Source organism: Elaeis guineensis, chromosome 9 (genome assembly GCF_000442705.2).
Source record: "Elaeis guineensis isolate ETL-2024a chromosome 9, EG11, whole genome shotgun sequence".
Lineage (NCBI taxonomy): Eukaryota > Viridiplantae > Streptophyta > Magnoliopsida > Arecales > Arecaceae > Elaeis > Elaeis guineensis.
In genome coordinates this window covers 96,193,280-96,212,982 of record NC_026001.2, presented here as the reverse complement: position 1 = coordinate 96,212,982, position 19,703 = coordinate 96,193,280, and the positions used below count along the sequence as shown (strand labels likewise).

The following is a 19,703-nucleotide window of genomic DNA, read 5'->3' as shown; positions in this document are numbered from 1 at the left end:
GTGTTCAACTTTACCCTTGCATATATATTTTTTTAATACACACATCTAGGTGGGCATCAGACCATGAGCTTGGGTAATTATATATTGGAGATGAACCAAGACATCTATAAAATATGGGAGGAGACTGCAACTATAATAACAACATAATTATAGGAGCACATTGTTGTCATTCACCCAGGACTTTAACCCTGTTAAAATAATTTGTCTGAATCAAGCTGTTTTGCTGCAATCTTCCTAGTCACAGGGATATTATTGCCTAATGATCTTTAATTTTTAAGGCACACGATACACTATTTCTTTCGATTTTACATAATGCATGTTATAGCAATCGACCAAGATGGAACGGTAACTTTATTTGAATTTCTTCCAAGCTCGATAGGGTCAACAACTCAACATCTTTTGGTCTTTCCAATTATTTATATATCTGGATTGCATTATCGAAGATCTAATAGTAGAAAATTCTCAGTGCGTTCATTTTATTTAAGCAGAAAATCTAATTTATAACTTTGTAACGTCAATAGTGAACATTGCAGTGGCATTCCTTTCTCAAATCTCTTAGAGAATTCTCTTTACATGATGAGTTCCTTGCTGCTGCATACATAATGGACTGGCAGATGACTAAGAGAGAATATACCATGTAATTGTTGTCTATGCTGGTGCCAGTAACGTTTATTTTAGCAGAAGGTATGATGGTGAAGGTCTACGAAAAATTTCTAAATTCATGTAAGATTGGTTGAAAGCTCTGGAAGAATTTAACCTTAGTTCTTTGGTGTTAATTTTTGGACTATTATATAGCTTACCAGCCGAGATCTTCTATCTAAGGTAATGGACCAGCTTTGCCACTTCCTGGAATCATGAACCTGTGCTGGCTTCCTAAATGCTTCCTTACTAAGGGTGTTTCTAAAATATCTGCTTCCTTGCATCTGCACCTGCGTTTTCTCCTGCTATTCCCAACTCTGGCAACTAAGTTTTGTCGCAATATTTGAAAGAATTTAAGAACGAGAAGGGTTTTATAGCTGATAACTATACTGACAACAGAGGACATGCCTTTTAGCAATCGGAGGGCTTTGGGCGTTACCATTGCTGGGAGAGAAGATTTAAGTTTAATCTACTTGAAAAATAACAAAGCCTAGCATTTTGAGCCCTCAAGGGGCAAATCAAAACTGAAGACCACAAAACAGCTTTGAAGCACTTTTATGAAGTCAATTATTTATTCTCTTGAAGGAGGAAATGAAGAGAGCTCCAAAGGAAGTTCTTCATCATCATGAGTTATATTTTATTTCTCCAAGAAGTTAATCCTCATCTTCTGGGGGAGGATATGCTTGATGATAATTTTGGGGTTCTGCATCGGTGATTATGGATGCCTTGCAAAAGTTGGCTGGTATTCTTATTATTTTGGATGAGATGAATCCCAACTTATGAGTGGTCTTTCTTTATTAAATCAAATGACCTATTAGGTTATGCTCACTTGGGAGGACCTTTTGTAACGATAAAGAAGTGCCTTTGTCCTTGGTTTCTTTAGGCCACTGGAATGTCTCAACATCATGTTTGGAGAATAAGGGGACCTCCAAGGTGAAGTATGAGTACCTATTGCAGTTCTTTTTTGAATCTATCTGTCCTCTGAAGTCTGAACTGTGTACTGGGGAATCACTTGGTTGAGCAACTAATTTTGTTGAATCTCTAATTATTTTCCCACAAACTGCAATCTTCCAATTCCAGCTTTTGTGGTTCCTATGCACCTTTTTTTTTTTGAATTCTCAAGTATGTTGACTTTTTGTTTTCTATGGTACAGGATTTGAAGGACTGGCTAGAGGGGCAAGTGCGGAAGGAACTATCAAAACGACTAGAGAACAAACTGAAAAGTTTTTTCTTGTTGCCCAATGGTATCTAGCTGCAAGTTACATTCTGATATTATTGTAGCTAGGTAGCTGCAATTTTTTCTCTGCTCCATCTCAGCAGCAATGCGAATGACATTATGTCTATTGGATTACAGTACTCCCCTTTTGTAGAATCACATGGATAAATAGTATCTAGTACTACTAATTTTTTAGTTATTGCAAATTGTCTAGCAATGTTTAAGATCTTGGTACCATGGTACCAGTACCCATACAGGTTGTGTGCTGGTCCAGTGCAGTGTGGGTATGCACCTTATCATATTGGTACATGGTTTTATAGTTGGTGCCGGTACAGCAGGCAGAAACTTTTTTTCCTTTTTTGCTACAGGTATAAAGGGCATTCTGAGTACCATTCCAGTCTGATATGGCCAGTTCAGACTGGTTCAGTGTGGTACTGAAGTCCTTGTGCTTTGGTTTTATTACCTTGTAAAATGGTAATATCATCTTCCAGAAAGCTGACTTTAGCATACATGAATATCTACTATTATTGCTCTATTATCCTAAAATGAAAATGAAGTCTACATGATGATTATCATGGGGCCACAGACAATTATGTTCTTCATCAGCAAATTTGGGACAATATATGTTGGAAACTGATGTGTGCCCTTTATACCAGTCTAGGCAGTATAAGCCATATGGTGTTGTTGGAATTCTCTCTTGGTTTCAGGATCTATCAGTGGTTTTGCTTAATATACTTTTTGTCCTATTTAAAAAGCACTCCTTGGTGGTAACAGAAATATCCTTCTTTGGTATTTTGTCAAGGCTGTAATGTATAGCAAGAAGTTCAATTTCTTCAGAACAAATTATTACCTACCGGTTTAGATCATACTCTTTTGACTTATAATGAAGTTCAAAGTGGTGGTTCCCAAAAATAAATTTCTATTCATGCAAGCTCAGGGTTACTTGCTCTTCTAGAATTATGTGGAAAATTTACATTTAGGATGACCATATAGGATCTTGATGATTAGACAATTAGTCAAAATGGGAAACATGCAATTTAAAAAACTTTTATAATTCAACATGCGAATCTGAGTAAACACTCACAAAATGTAACCTCACTGATAGAGTAAATAAAGTTCCTGACTATCCCTTTGAAGTTTTAACTGTTGATGAATTAAGAATACTACTGATTGCTTGCTTAAACAAAACGTGCGTGAAAATAAGAAAAAAATGTAAACAAATCTTTTTGGGGGCTGTGTAATTTTCAACGTTTAGAAATGCTTATTTGGAGTTTGTGGTGTCTCATGTGTTGAGGCTTGGCAATCGAATGACATGTTGAGGTTCATGGGCACCTGACTTATATCCTATACCATACCTTTTATGGTAGGTATGCACATTAATCATTGATTATGTCCGAACTATTAAAGGGAAGTGATGTTCATTTATTTATTTACACCATTTTGCACATCATGGACTTGGGTGCTACACCTGGGTATAGGTGTGTAACTATTATTTTGTGCTACATGTTCCATTATACTAGAATGTCGCCACTCTAATCAAAGCATGTTTTCTTAATAGACTTTCTTTACGTTTTGTGCATATCTGGTATATCAATGCTATGACATTACCCTACCAAATCAATCTATAATTGTAAATACAACATCCAGAATCATGCATAGCTTTTCCCTTTTTTTAACTTAAAAAAGAAAATTCATCTATCGTATCTTTCAGTCCTTACACCTCAGGATTTACATCTAGCTTGACTATTCCACCTTGCTAAAGACTGGTAGTGAAGTTTCATCATCTTACATTTACTATATGAATGAAAGTTTTAGGCTTTGGTTAGAATCAGTAGGTAATAGATACTATGATGTGATCTTTTTAACTTGGATCTACCACACAATAGTATGGACAGGAAGATGAAACTACATCAAGTGAATTATAGCGAGGTGGATGGGTGAAAGGAAGTCTCTAGTGTGTTGGGTGATCAACATATGACATCTTGAAGTAAAATTTTACAGTTTAGGAGTAAGGCCTGCAAAATGTTGTATGATTAGGGTATTTGGAAGTAAAGAGGGTCCATCAGATAAGATGGATGTGACCAAGATGTCATTGCTGTGATGGATGTGTTCATTATTAGAGGTATAGGGTTGCATCATTTGAGGACAAATTGAAAGAGGAAGTCAATTAAGATGCTATGGACATTTGCAATGAAAAACCAAGGAGGTCCTTGCTAAAATTTGTGTAAAAGGAATAGCAGAAGGAAAAACCTAGGATGGATATTGTGAGAAATGTTTTTTTTTTTTTTTTTTTGCTTGTAGGTAAATTTAGAGGGAACTCAGGGAACCATTAATAGGAATAATTGTCATATAAGTGTCAGTGTATCCACCTCATATTTGGGGCAAGGTTGGATGGTTCTATTTGAGTACGTATTCCTTTTTTTGTTAAACGAAAAAATATAGAACGTACATGATCGATCTCCATACAGGTGCCAAGCTGTCACTATATTGGTACACCCGGTATGGGGGCCTTTTCGACATACTGAGTGTTGGTACACCCCTGTATAGTGTATTGGTGCCGAACCAGTATGGTACAGTATGCCCAGCATCATCTGGTTTGGTACGGTATGGCATATGTTGCTAATGAATGTTATGTATTTTCACCAATATATTCATATCCAATTTAGCCTAAGCAGCTATATTTACAACAATTCTGATCATCTAATTGATAACCTTGTTTAACTTTCCACAGTTGGATATGATATTTTGGAAGTCAATCTGAGGACATTATCAGCTTATATACTTTCACAATTGCAAATGATGGAATCCTTTCAGGTGATGATTTGTAATATTTGCTATTAGTTTTGACAATCATATTATGTTCTTCCAGTGCTTGTCTTGTTGTCCATATTAAGTATCGCCAATTTTTTTTATCTTGGGTTTTGATGTCATTTTTATGACAGATGTGGAGTAGCATATACTTAATATGTTTGTGGTTGTCTTTGCTAGCAATATGATTACTTAGTTATCAAGAATGTAAAAGATCAACTTCAACTGATGATAAATGCCTTTTTAAGCTTCATATCTTATTATGGGAATCATATCCTTGTCCTTTGGAGTGACAGTGAAGTTAGAATCTTGTGCAGGCCAGTGTGCTCTCTTGAAGAGATTTTTAGATAGGAGATGATGTAGCATTACATTCTCCTACTATTACTTGTCTCTTCAATCAACTTCTCTCCTCAAATTCAAGTTTATGTTTATGGCTGGTTGTTGTGAGGTCACATGGGACTACAATCTACATCAATTGTCACAAAACATACCACTGCTTTCTCTAATTTGGTTTTCTAAATTCTTAAGTTTTGTTTTATTATCATGTTTGGGATGTGGATTAGTGGTTAGATGAGGAAGTCGTCATCGTTATCACTCATCATCACCATCATCTGAACCTTTCGTTGTCAAACTAGTGGACCAAGGAATGTGAATTTTAATTTGAAAAGGCCCTATGAAAATTTTGATCAAGATTTAGAATTGACCATCAGCCTTATGTCAATCCTCAAAAATTGGTGCTGAGGCAACTTTAGGCAAGAGGAGCCCAATTTGAAACCTAGAAGGTCAGCTAGCTGGTAAAATAAAGTCTACTTATTTATTACAAGTAAAACTCGTGTAACTTTGGAGCAACCCTGCAAAATTCCTATAGACATTGAAAGAATTAACTGAAGAGGTAAGATAATGATGTTGATATATTGAAAGATTTTGTTGCATATAGAAGTATCCTATATAGTTTTCTAGTAACTTCAATCATAGTTTCTGAAATCTAATTTATGATGCCACACATTCTTTTCTTTTTTCAGTGCTTGGATTCCTTACTAAAAACATATTCCATTATTTATAGATATTTTTTCAGCTATTTGTTAATGGATTTTGCATACTTATTTAATTGTTTGTGTCGCATGTTTCTTAAATGACAATGATTATTGTTTTAATTATTTCCATGTCAATAGGTGGAGGGAGGGAGGGAGTGATACTTGCTGCTTTGTATATTAGGCTACTAAATGTTGAAGTGCTTAAAATATTTTCATTTTATTACATAAAGAATCTGTAGCATTAATAGAAGTAAAAGAGATCACCCATAAAAAAGGGTCAATCTATAATGGTGAGATTGCATTTTTTCCTTCTTTGCTTGGTTTCCTTTTCATTTTTTCAGAGGCAGAGGGGGAGGGGGAGGGGGAGGGTGCTGGGGTGGTGTTTCTTTGCTAGCAGGGACATCCTCATACATCTCTTCATCCTTATAAATCCAAGTTAGCTGAAGTGGTTTATTTAGAATATCTTTTCCTCATGCTGACTACAGTTGGAGTTCTTTTTGTTTATAAAATGCATTGCTATTTATAGTGCCAATCTCCAAATTCCAAATGCTAGCTCTCCATGTACATCCTTATATACTGAATAACAATTTCTTGTTCAGCCATTCTGGTTTCTCCAGCTAGCATATGTTCTTCTTTTGCATGCCTTGATGCCCCCCTCCCTTTCGAATATTTCCTTCATGCACTACAATGAACTGGTTGTTCCTGTACTTAAAAGATCTTCGACCTAGCACTTATGTCTTTACTTCCATTATTATATACCATTAAAGCTGCTTCTTTTCTATTATGGTCCTTTCCCATATGAAGAAGCTTGTTATCAGATATCATCTTGATCTTATTGTTATAGCTGTTCTCTCAATACTTTTAGTGGTCAAAATCACCACATTCCGATCGGCGAGAAGGTTACGATTCCACTCAGTGTGGTTGATGTTGGTTGTTGATGCAACTAGATGCCATTGCATTATATTGCTAAAGGAGGCCCAAATGAAGGCAAAAAATGTCAATATGAAGCAGAAAGGCTATCTGTCTACCAGAGAGAATCGTAGGATTTGACTGCTGAACTGACTCAGGTGTTTAGACACAAAAAGGTGATAATTCTTATGGAAAAGCAAGAGAAAAATTGATTTTAGCCTCTTGAGGGAACAACATAAGTCGAATATGAAGTTGTGGAAGATCTTCAGTTGTTGAACTTGGGTGAAATAATGGATGGTCAGAAAACTGGCTCATCTCCACTATAAATTCAGAAATAAGTTAAGTTGGTTTGTTAAGCAGCAAATGCAGATTGATGGTGACAAGTCCTTCCGAGTTGGTCAAGATCTAGCATCTTTTGCACTACTTTGGGGTGGGTTATAATTAGCAAGATGTAGCAAAGTCTAGACCAGGGTTCGCTGAATCGCCCCGGCGTTCCGACGGCTAATAGGTGTGGTTTGGACATTTGATTCGGATTGCCGGCGAAAACAAAGCAAGGGAGAAGCAAAGAGAGAGAGAGGGAGAGAAGAGGGGAAGGAAAGAAAGGGAAAGGCCAGCAGGAGCCCGTCGAGGCTGTCGAGGCTCCATGAGATGCGAGAAGAGAGAGAGATAGAGAGACAGGGGAAGGGAGAGAAGCTTAGCGAGGGGAAGACAGTGGAGAGGCCGTTGAGGGGCCGCCGTGGCCACCGGATGATCCAAAATTTCTCATTTTTTTTTGAAAAATGCATTGTCAGCTTCATTATTTATTGTCTTTTCGAAAAAATATGCCGAAACAGGGGCGTTCGAACCTGCAGCAGTTGTGGGGCGGTTTTGGGCTATTTGACGGCCATGGTTGCCTCCTCGCCCCTTCCCTTCACCCTTCTTCTCTCCCTTCTCCTCTCTCGTTATCTCTCTTTGCTTTCATTTTCTCTCACAGAGGATCATGGAGTCCGGGAGGCTCGGCAGCCCTTTGGTAGCCTCTGCAGACCTCCAATGGCCACCACTGATGTCTCCGCTAGCCTCTCTTTCCTTCCCTCTCTCTCCCTCCCCCCTCTCTTTCTCTCTCTCTTCTCCTCGATTCATCCCTCGTTTTCATGTCAGTTAGGGTTCGGTACAGTACGGTATGGGGTGTACCGACTTGTACCATCGGCCCATGGGCATGGGATCTGGTTTCGAGTCAACAATCCTTATTCTAGACTATTGATAGGGTTTGCCAACTGATGAGCCAATATCACATGGAGGTGTCCAAGTTTATTATCTAGAGCCTAGAAGCTAATGCTATGTTCTGATGCAACATGCCTTGAATAAGAAGTATTCGAAGTATGAAATAATGCAGAAAAGACTGGCTAATCAAGCCAATAACCTAACATAAGCACTCAGAGTAGGCTATGGGCTTGTTTGGCCAAGCTTTTGGGGAGGAAGAAGCTGCTTATTTTTCAAAAAAGTACTTATTTTGAAAAAATAGGATGTTTGGCCAAGCTTATTTTAAAAAATAATCTGCTTCTGAGTGGTAGCGAAAGCAGTTTTTCTGCTGCGGGGAGGAAGCAGAAAATTGGAGCTTCTCCTTGGAAGCAGAAGCAGAAAATTATTTTTTTCAAGACAAAAATATCCTTACTCAAAATCATTATTTACCATAATTTTTTCTATTATCATATAAAAATTATCATATAAAAATTATGTAAAATGTTTAATATGTATTATCTTTGATTCAACTGTATTTATCAAGGTTTGCCATACCGTGCCGAACCGGTCGGTACACCCCATCTCGTACCGGACCGGCAGGGATCCGGCACGATTCGGTCGGTAAAATCGGTCCACCGGCGGTACCGAAGAAAAAAGAACGGAAAGTGAGAGAAAGAGAAAGGGGAGGGGAGGGAGGGAGGTGAGAGCCGCTGGAGGCCGACGGTGGCCGGCTGCGGCCGTCGGAGGGCTTTCGAGCTCCGTATCGCCCGATAGGACTTTCAAGAGAGTAAAAAAGAGAGAAAGAGCGCTCGGAGGGGGGCGGAGAACCTACCGGACGGACGGTGCCTCCGTTGCGAGGTTCCTGGTGGCCGACGAGCCGATGCCGACGGTTTGAGGGCGGTCGAGCGGGTGGAGCCCCTCCGCGGCTCCGCCCCCTTCTTTTTCGAAACAGACGATGTTTGTTTCGATTTTTTCTTTTTTTTTTTTTTAACTTATGAAGTCGGCAACTGGGTTGCCGATTTAAGAATTTAAAAAAAAAAAACAAAAATCGTGAAGCCAGCAAATCATTTGCCAACTTCACTTAAAACCATGTTTTTTAAAAAAATTTGTGAAACAGGGGCGATGCCCCTGTTTCACGCCTGCGGCGCCGTGCGCGTGGACTACTCCTTCCGACGGCCACGGCGGCCAATCGAAGGTCGTTCGGCGGCCCCGCCGGCTCCTTCCTCTCCCTTTTTTTTTCTTCCTCTTTCTCTTTCTATTTCTCTCTATTTCTCTCTTTTTTTCTTCCGATTCCGATCGTCGGTTCGGTACGGTATGAAACCATACCGAACCATACCGCCGGCTGGCCGAAACGGCCGATGGTACCGGTTCAGCATACCTTGGTATTTATGTTGATTAAAATTTTTAATGTATTTTTTGTTATTTTATTTTTATATTTTAATTAAAAAAAACTTAATTAAAATTAATCATAATGAATATTTAAAATCATTTATCTATTTAAATAATATTAATTATAAAGTAAATCTATACATATCTTTTTTCATAATTGACAGTCAAAAGTATTTTTTTTGAAAGATTTGCCAAATACAAACTGCTTCTCAAATACTGATAAAAGCGTTTATCAAATGATTTTGTCCAACACAAACTGCTTCTCTCTCACAGTACTTTATCTGAAACTCCATTTGAAAAGAAGTCATTTCAAAATAAGCTGATTTTCACAGCTTGGCCAAACAGGCCCTATATCTCCTCAAGTGGACATAATAAATGAGCTGACTGTGAAAATTTATTTTTGTTTTATTAAAGTAAAGAACATATGTAAGAATCATAATTAATTTTATGAGATTGTTCATCTTGTGTAAATTGGAGCCAAGTGTTGAGCAAGTATGGTAAATCTGACTTGGGCAGCTATATGATTGGAATCGTGTTAAAACGTGGGTCTATAAATGCTTTTTAAATTTACGGTCACTGGCTACCTTAGACCATCTAAGTAAACATCTTGTCATCCATCCTTATTAAAGTTCAAGCCCCCCAATTAGACCTACTTACTTCAGATTCATGTTCAAAATTTCTGTCTAGCTCATTTTAAGTGCCGTGCTGCTCCCCCTTATTTCTGTCTTTTCTGTCATCATTCCCTCTCCTTGCCAACACATGTTCTAGCATCCGGTGCATATGACCATATAGTCTTAACCAATGGACTGTTATTTTATCCCTAGCTAATGTAATTCTTGAGGCAAATTTATTTTCGATCCTTACTAACACATCCGTGCATCTTCCTCCACAATTTCTGATGTAAGCACATCTTACCTCCTTGAGTCATTGTATTGCTAGATGGTCAAACAGCATTCAAGAAAGAACGTTATTGTATGCATTTGGTTCTATGCCTTTCCTCTTGCAGAAATGATGATGAATAATCATTGTAGGATTTACTTCATATACCTGGGAATCGTATTTGGGAAGAAACTTTTACCAAAGTTTTGAAGCAGTGTGCTGAAAAGGTATATCATAGGCTGCTATTTTCTTCATTCTTTTTTTTTTCCTTTGGCTATAGAACTGTCGAAATATATCGTATGCGGTTTTTATTCATTTGGTTTTGACAGGAACATGCTGCATTTATTAAAAGAAAGCAAGCATCCATAGTTTCGGTTGCACAATTGAATGACTTCTCCAAAGCACCAACCTTCTATGGTAAGCTCTCCACTACCACTATCATAGGCAATGTTTGCTATACTAGTCGGTACCGTACCATGCTGATGCGCAGTCTCATATCGTACCAACACTTGGTATGCCTCACCCTCTTGTACCATACTGCATATTGTCACTATAATAGGATGATACTGGTATAGGATCCGATACCGAGATGGCGAACCTTGATCATAAGTGTTGTCATTTTCTATCTGAGACTTTGTATGTAGTTCACTCTGAAAGCATGCAAAACATGAAATTTAAATAAAAATGAATGACTTCATTAAGATATTTTTGCAATAAGAAGGCCTTCGAGGCTTTTTAACTACTACATGTCAAAAGTTTTGATTGAAATTAACCCTGGTAGCCATAAAAGTATCTGACTAAAGGTCATGTCAGTCTTGCCCACAGCAATTTATCATTGCACTGTTTAACTATTTTCAGGACATTTGTTGCGCCATCTATTACAATTGACGGATCCTTCTCAGTCAATGTTTATAGAGCCTATGAGTGGCTGGTGAGTATCTCTTGAACATAACAGAATTACCGCATATGTGACTTAAACAAGATATTCTTAGTTCCTATTTTTATTAGCTTTGAATTATGGGATTTGTATAAGATCCGATAAGTGGGAATCATATGTCTTTTGTTTGTTGTTTAGGTTTGATGCTGAAGGACATGAATTACTAGGATTGCACTTTATCAATCTAATTGAGTCATGGTATGCAACTACCTGCTTTCATTTATTACCGGAGTTGTAGTGTTTTTGGATAGGGGAACAATATGCAGATTGTATCTAGCTGTAATACAGTTTCTGTAACTTGTCTCATCATGTTATATGAAAAAAAATTTGTAATAGGATAATGAAATTAGGTTCATTCATCTGACGCATCTTTAATTCATTTTTAAATCTGCTCTCATAATTAACTTATCTATTCTTATTATTTACGTAAATTTGTTATTTACTGGCCCATGATGAAGGAACATCTGCAGATATTTGTTTTAAACATTGTTTGTACTATTTCTTTGCTTCACTCAATTGATGGTTTTAACTTTAACAGTATTTCTAGGAGTCACAAACATGAGAGAAAAGGATGATGAGCATCAGCCTCGCAGCCATTTCTACAAGAATTGTTGAATACAAAACTAAAATCCATTTTTAGATATATTATTACTATTACTATTACTATTATTATTATTATTATTATTATTATTATTTGCATATATGCTCCTCAAAGCTTCTGATTTTGTATGAATGTCGGTTAAATTTGCATTTTGCACAAATACCATTCCAATTATGATTCTTTGCACCAATGTCCTTGCTGTTAGCTACTGTTAGCAGCGATTCATCCAACCTGGGGTCTTATTCATTGTTTTATGATTTAAACATAATTTATTTGCAAAAATGACATAAATTCCCTTAGTTTTGACTGGAGGCAAACCATCTTCTCTTGATACCAGACAATTGTCAAGGGCACATGCATCATTTCATAAAAAATAACGACACCGTTCAACCAATAACTAAGAACAAGGGCATTGGCATAAAAAATGATATTTTGAAGGGCGCCCATGCAAAATGAAAGATTACAGGGCATATATACAAAATCAGAAGTTTTGAGGGATATATATTACAAAAACCCCTTTTAAATATGCTCATGCTCTGACATTAGCTGGTTTTTTTCCAACTCATCACTACTTTTGCACTTAGTCATTGTCAGAAATGGGTGTTGGGTGGTTAGGCCACACCTTGGATAATGAGAAAGCAGTACTGTTATAGAACATCAGTCTGATTTGATGAAATTCATTTGTCATTTTCATAAACAAGCATTGCAAGTGTTACCAGCAGTAAATGCTACACAACTCAATATATACAATTTCAATATGCAATTGCCTTTTATATATAAGTTGTGTTCGCTTCAACAAGAGTGTTACATTTATGTAGATTATAGGGGTGCTGAAAGGATTTGATTTCTTTGGTATTTGGCTTCTTCCTGACCAGATGAAAAAGCTTTACTTAATGCTTGCGTGGAATGACAAAGCCATCTTATCACCTAAATTAAGAAATCAGGCCTTTCTTTGTAGTTAATATTTTTTTCCTCTTCAGAGTTTCTGCTCTCTGATGAGTGCTTGAGACAAACACATCCATTGCATGTACGATCTAGTAGTTTATGATCTATAACTACTGTTGATGATTCATTATTGTTTGTATGTTTAAATTTGTGTAACCAGAAGATTAAACTTTTAAATTTATGCTTTAAAATCTCTTAAGCTGACAACTAAGTACATTTGAAGCAAACAAGACAAATGAAGATGTATAGAAGCGGTTATAGTATTTATGAGCACCATTCTCATTCTGAATTATTGTACTCTGAAGAAGCATTGTATATCGACATGTCTTTTACTGCTGCCCAATTTTGCTTCCAATACTGCTACATATTTATACTTTTCCAAGTATTTCACCAACCTTCTTTTTTGAAAAATAAGAAGAAAAAAAGATAATTAATGCTTCATATGCATATCATTGGTTCACTGTTCCATGTAGTTTCTTTAACTTCACACTGATGGCCTTCTTTAGGAGATCTATCTTAGGAACCCATTATATTATCACAAGTTTTTGCTCTTCAAACTTAACTATAAACTTTGTCTCAAGGCATCTGTTTAAGCAAGCAAGATGAGGTATGTGGGGATGGTGAAGTCAACGAGCTTCTATTTTATATGTACTTTTTGACACAATTTTTTAGCTTGTAGGTTATGCTGAACTTTATTTCTATGGTTGTGTTTTCTCCACTTCTAATTTTTCCAGAGCATGTTAGTTGTTACAATAATGCCAAAAATTCTTTGGAATCTTTCTGAAAACTTGCTCCTGCACTGGCTTCCTAAGCACTTGTTAATTTTTTGAGAGATCTGCTTCCCCTTGTTTGCATCTGAATCTTTTCCTTTGGTGCTTTTGATTTTTGAGTAAGTATGGATCTACTATCAACTCATTGAAAATTTATACTCAGCCGCAATTTGCATGTTGGCTATTTTTCTAAGAGATGGATAATATCCATGCTTTCTCAAGTCCACTCAGTCTTTATTTTAGATAGAACTTAATTTTCCCTTCAAACCTTGTTTGAGATAGATTCCAGGTAGTCATCCTAACCTCCTACCACAATTCATTATCACAAAAAGCACACAGAAAATATTCCCTGAGTTAGTATTATCTACGTGTTGAAAACAACTTGGTCCTTGTGTTATTATTTCCGGTATTACTGGTTAATTTCATTTCAAAACTGATTCATAATTTTTTATCAAAGATTTTCTGGAGATGAATCCTACTGTTATTTATTTGATCACTGGATGATTATTTAAAGATAATGAATAAATACATTATGTTCTTCAGTGTTGGGCAGGTTGGTTTAGCCAGGTTGGATTCTCTATTAACTGCACTTATTAAGGAGAATTTAGAGTATGCATTGAAGGGTTTCAACAATTTGGTGAGTTTCAGAATGATATATTTGTGAATTGCAATGATTTTTTGCCATCTATTTAGAAGATTAATGAACCATAGTCAGGAGTGAGCATGTACTTGTACATATATGCTGATTTATTTGAGTTGTAATAGATTAATAAAAAATTGATAAGGTAGCAATGATGATGTTGAAATTTTCTTCTTAGCATTGTCTGCTCATGATCTATTCCATGAGGCAACTCATATTAGACTGGGTTTACAGTAAATGCATATGTAATCATTTTGCAGGTTGAGCATGATGGGGTATTTCTCAACAAAATTAAACATCTTTATAAAGAAGAATATTTTTCTTATGAATGTTTTCAGATTGTTTTAGGCAAGTCACTGTTTAATGAAATAAGTGGATTTTGTTTCAGTTAAACTCAAGATGCTTGGAAGAACTACATAAGCTTGATGATTCTTTGGGCCCTCCTACATCCCTACCTTTGCTGGGTTGGGCATCATATATGCAGATGGTATGAATGTTTAAATTTTTTATGAGAATGTCTTTAGTTTAATTTGGATCCTTTAGAATTTTTTAAAAGCTGACGTTTAGTTGTTTCGCACAATTTTCGAAAACCAAAAGTTTTCATGCATATCAATTTCCTGTATCTTGCTTGTAGATAACCTGTTATATATGATTCAATAGGTTTGTAGGATCAGTGAGTTCGAAAACAAAAGTTGTATGCCAATAGCACAGACAGTTTACTTGCCATTGGCTTGCAACCATCTTTGTTTTTTAGTTTCAATTGTTTTCTCGATTTAACTAGCAAAGGATGCTTAGGGTTCAAATTATCTTTAGTACTAATGGTATTAAGTGTTCGTTCTTGTGAAACTCATTATCAGATATGCAAGTGCTATTTCTTATTATCTATATAATTTAAAATGTCTTCAATAGGGCAAGGTTTTCAATGCATCATGGGAGCCATTGGTCGAGTGCTTGGCAACTATTGGACAACTTCAACTACTACGGTGCCTTATTTCCTTTAAATTGAAGTCTACCTGTAAGGTAATGATGCCCGAATGTCCACATTGACATCTAAACCAATAGATTATTGTATTGGTCTATCCTACTTTAGTCATTTTTGTTATACAACAGGTTTTCATAACAAACAACACAATACCTTTCTCATCCTAGCTTAGCATCAGCACCACTGCTATCACCCCAAAAAAATAAGATTCTACTGAACTCTATCCATATGTTCATTCTGAATATTATGTAAACTTACAGGAGCAAGTAATGAAGCATATCATAATGAAAAATACATTTTCATAATTCATATGATATTGATGCTTACGAAAGTCTCTACCCTCTAACTGTGATAGATAGACTTCCATAATAGAGAAGAAATTTCAATTGGATAATAGATAATAGTTTTGCCTTGCAAACCCAGAATACATAGCAGATGAAAAATCTCTGTAATTGGTGACCAGACTAGAGCTGAAGAAGCAAGAGTGTATTAACTGGAATGATGGCAACCTGATGGTTGATCTCAATGTGCTTCTTCCATTAATGGAAACTGGAAAGCCGTATTGCTGGCAGTCTGACTAGAATTTCTCCTTGCTAAAATAGAGATGGGGAAGCACTAATTGTTATCAACTATGAAAGAACTTTATAGAGCTCTATGAGTCTTGCTGCTATAAGTCATAGAATATGCTTGGCCTTGGTGCCAAAGTGGGAGATGTCCTCCTTGTTTCTTTAGGAGATTTAGAGTCTTCAAAGTGGATGAGAATCTGTTGGTGGAATATTGGTCGATAAGATCACCAGCTTGATGAAACAGCAGGAAAGGTTCTTCAAAGTAATAAAGAAAGTGGTCAAAAGAGTTTAGTCTCAGAGTTATCAGGTGATGCAAAAAAAGGGCAACATAATGAATGAAGTGAAAAGCACTAGCATACTACTGCATATTTTCAATATTAGGCATCATGTGTGCATGACTGATGGTCCTGTAGGCAAGAGCGTGAGACTAGTAGTAACAATACTAATTGCATCCTATTAAGGCTTACCATGGGCAGGATAAGGCTTCTTATGGAACTCTTGAGTAGTAGGGATGGGCTATCAATTTAGTTTTCTTGTATATTTGCACTTGCTGTCCAAATTTGGCATGCAAAAGCACTATTCCTACCATACATGCAACCAGAACGTTATGAATTCTCCAATAAATATTTTAATCAAAGCATGTGAATACATATATAAACAAAGAAATTTATGGAAATATATGCAAATATTTTTACATGTCGATTGATAAGTTTAGAGGGTCAATCGATCCTCATTGTTGTCTGCCAGTAAATGTATGGTATTCCTTTATGTCTGTTAATCTTCACTTTTGCTGTATTCACTTGAAGCTGATAGCCTGGCAAACTGCTTGGCCAAGAAATAGTGGTTGAAAGATCGTGCTACCTTTATAGGTTGTCTATTCAGTTTTGCTGTTCGAACCTTTCGAGGACACAATATAAAATAAAATGAAATCTTTCTGACGGTCTTTTTTTTCTGTCTTAAATTTTTAACAACATAAAACTACTTTACAAATCTATCAACTAAGATCATATTCAACAGGGCCGTACTGAAGGCATGTTATATGTGGCAGGTTAAAGCTGCTTTTATAACTTCTGCTGCTGAAGGTATGCTTTCGTCAATATATTGTCAGAGACAAAGAATACTTGAGGTTAGTAGATGATAATATTTATTGATTATTAGTTACAGATATAAGAATAATGACAGGTTATGAAATGATTTTCTGTGAAAGTAGTGCATGGAAGAGAAAGATAAGGATGATGCAAATTTAGGACTCTTTCTCCAAGCATTGGATGAGCAACGAAAAATAGTTGGTTTATTGTCTCCTCTTCAAGCTATCTACATCTCAAGCGATCCTCCTATCTTTTTGGGACGATGTGCATTCATCTTTTCAATATCACAGGTTTTCGTCTTTATCTTCCATCGAAGTTATCATGCATTGATCTGGATTTTTTTATGGGAAAAATGGCAATAGCTTTTTTTTTTCTAAATTGAATTTTATTTTCTTGAACTGAGTCTCTTTTTGTTCAAGTGGGAGTGTGAGAAGTTAGTGCCCTTATTATTAAGTAGGCAAGGATTTTTATTTGAAAATTTATTTGGATGAAATATAAAAATGCGTAGATAAGTAATCTTGTCAAGTACATGCAAGCATACATGCATACATACATACGTACCATGTGCATGCATGTTTGTATGTATTGCATAAGGACCTTGTTACTTCTTTAACCCAAGTTATGATCCCTAGAATTCTCAATAGCTTTTATCAAAATAAATAAATAAATAAATAAATAAAAGAATTCTCGATACCCAACTCATCTCCTGATCATTAATCTTTTATTTTATTTTCTCACCTGCTGCCATCACAAGAAGTGGTAAAGGTTAGTTGGACCTCCTGTTCCTTGTCTGCATTGATGGCTGTACTGTTTCACCTCTCTTATTAAGAAGAGACAGGACTTTCACAATATTCCAAGTTTGGTCCTTAGCTCAAAGTATGGTTGCATAAATCTTTAAACCATCGTATAGTTGGGCTTTTAAATTAAGTGTAGACAAATGTTGGCACAAGCTCCTATATCTAGCTTTCTCCTTGACTTGAAGCATTTCTGTTTTTTCCTTATTTCCTGTACTGGTATTTTCACACTTCAAATGGCTAGACTTCGGTATAAATGTGCTTTTTCCTTCTATGAGATATGTGATACTCTACTTTCAATGGAAACTTATTATTTTAAAAATATTTATTATTTATCAGTAACTTGTTTAACTAGTATTCATGAGTGGGCGCATCCCATGCAAACTTGAAAGACAAAAGAACTTCCAGTTCTGTGCAAAGAGCTGCTAACATAACAAAACCATGGAAACTTGCTACGCCAAACAACTTATATTTACAATTACAAAATAAGGTGATCATAAAATCTACTTAAGGTCATCTAAAATTGTTCTGATGATTGTGCATATCACCTCTTTTGATGTGCATAAGAAACTGACCTAAACTTTTATTACATGTATGGTGGTTAGGCTTTTATCCACCAAACTGACATGGTTTAATGTATGCTGCATCGACAGAAGATTACTGCTACTATTATTATTATTCATCACTCTGATCTTGTCACATAAGATGGCTCATTCTCATAAGAAAATTGTAAGAAAATTATACTGAAATCACCGTGATCACCTATCTCTCAAGGTAGATGTTTTCCTAATCATAGTAAGTTGCAGAGTTTATAGTATCCAAATGAGTTATAGTGATGGCCTTATATTTCCACTTGGAAAGTTCTTATGGCAATTTCTCTGGGACTAACCTTTGAATTTATTCTATAATATAATATACAAGTGGTTTTGTAACATGGAGCATATCTGTCTCGTCCTGACTTTTGAGGTGAATCTGAAACACCTCCTGACTTTTGAGGTGAATCTGAAACAATTCACATTGCCGCATGCCTAGCAAGCCAATCACGAGGGATTTATGTGCTGTGGATGTTGTTGTAACTTTTGTTTGATATACTTGTTTAGTAGATTGATCAAACTTTATTTTTGAAGTTACACAATTAGCATGACAGAACCCTTCCACTTTCTGTAGGAGTACAGACCAGTGCTCCCGATAGGAATACACTACTATTCAACCACCCAAACAGAGAAGAATTCTTGCATGATGCAGGCCCCTTTTTGACTTAAATTAATTTGAGTGTTTTTTGCATGCAGTTGTCACGCTATGTGCTTGATTCTCATTTGGGCACTTTGACTAGTCGATTGAAGAAGTCCATAATAGATTTTTCTCCTGTGGTAAGTTGTTCATTTTGTGAAATACATATAGTTCTTTCATTACTACTGCCTTCATGACAATCTACATAGCTCTCTCCATGATCTTGATGTGAAGCATCTTCCCAATAGCCATGCACATCATCTTGAAATCTATGGCTAAATTCTATCCTAGTTATCAAAAATGTATCACAATGCTTGTGTAAATTACAGAAGATTGCTTGCAAATCCATCATATACAGGTCTAGCATGAAATACTGGCTTTGTTACACATTGTTTCTAAAACATCACTCTCAAGCATAGAAATAATTATTATCCAAATTCTCTGATGAAGGTTAGTTGGCATTCTAATATCATTATTTTTGCTAGTTATCGTGGCATGTAGAAGTTAATGCTGTTTTTTCAGGTCATTGGGATCGGAACCTTTCTCAGGCAATTTCATCCTTCTCATATGAACCAGTATGTTCAGGTAACAATCAAACTGCCAAGTTGGTCTGCCATCCCTATAAATTTTATTGAACAAAAAGTTTATATGTTGATCTATCACATGCAGTACATGGGTCAGTATGTACGCACAATAGCAGAAACAGCATTTGGGACGGTCTCTGGACCTCACAAAGGATCCCCTGATCCAGCATCAGAGGTTATAACTTTCACACCTGATAATTTTTTCAGTTAGCATGTGAGTTGTATTCTTCATGGTGTGCCTACCAGAATTTGTCCATGCTTGTGAAAAACTTTCTACATTCTCTGGGCTTCCCTTGATGCTGCTTTTTGATGCCAATGACCTCTTTCAGGCAACTTTGTTCCATGTGATATAAATTTTGTGTTAGACTTGATTTACTTTAAAATTGTATTTACAGTGTTGAGCATCTGTATATGTTCTTTTTGCCTTATTTTTAAGAATTTGGTCGTTAGTTACATTCTGATTTCTCAGCCTTC

At 36.2% G+C, this 19,703-nt stretch overlaps 1 protein-coding gene across 2 annotated transcripts in view; it reads left to right on the top strand.

Annotated features, from left to right (window-relative positions):
- LOC105051107 (uncharacterized) overlaps window positions 1–19,703 on the top strand; it is a 45,029-nt gene that overhangs the window by 24,626 nt on the left and 700 nt on the right. For both annotated transcript variants that reach the window (XM_073243837.1, XM_010931401.4), the window contains 14 exons: window positions 1,793–1,883; window positions 4,587–4,669; window positions 10,245–10,319; window positions 10,422–10,509; window positions 10,951–11,023; window positions 11,168–11,227; window positions 13,889–13,982; window positions 14,374–14,472; window positions 14,895–15,005; window positions 16,582–16,659; window positions 16,744–16,911; window positions 18,705–18,785; window positions 19,168–19,230; window positions 19,315–19,404. In XM_073243837.1, the coding sequence (XP_073099938.1) occupies window positions 1,793–1,883; window positions 4,587–4,669; window positions 10,245–10,319; window positions 10,422–10,509; window positions 10,951–11,023; window positions 11,168–11,227; window positions 13,889–13,982; window positions 14,374–14,472; window positions 14,895–15,005; window positions 16,582–16,659; window positions 16,744–16,911; window positions 18,705–18,785; window positions 19,168–19,230; window positions 19,315–19,404 (1,254 nt within the window). The remainder of the gene's footprint in view (window positions 1–1,792; window positions 1,884–4,586; window positions 4,670–10,244; window positions 10,320–10,421; window positions 10,510–10,950; window positions 11,024–11,167; window positions 11,228–13,888; window positions 13,983–14,373; window positions 14,473–14,894; window positions 15,006–16,581; window positions 16,660–16,743; window positions 16,912–18,704; window positions 18,786–19,167; window positions 19,231–19,314; window positions 19,405–19,703) is intronic.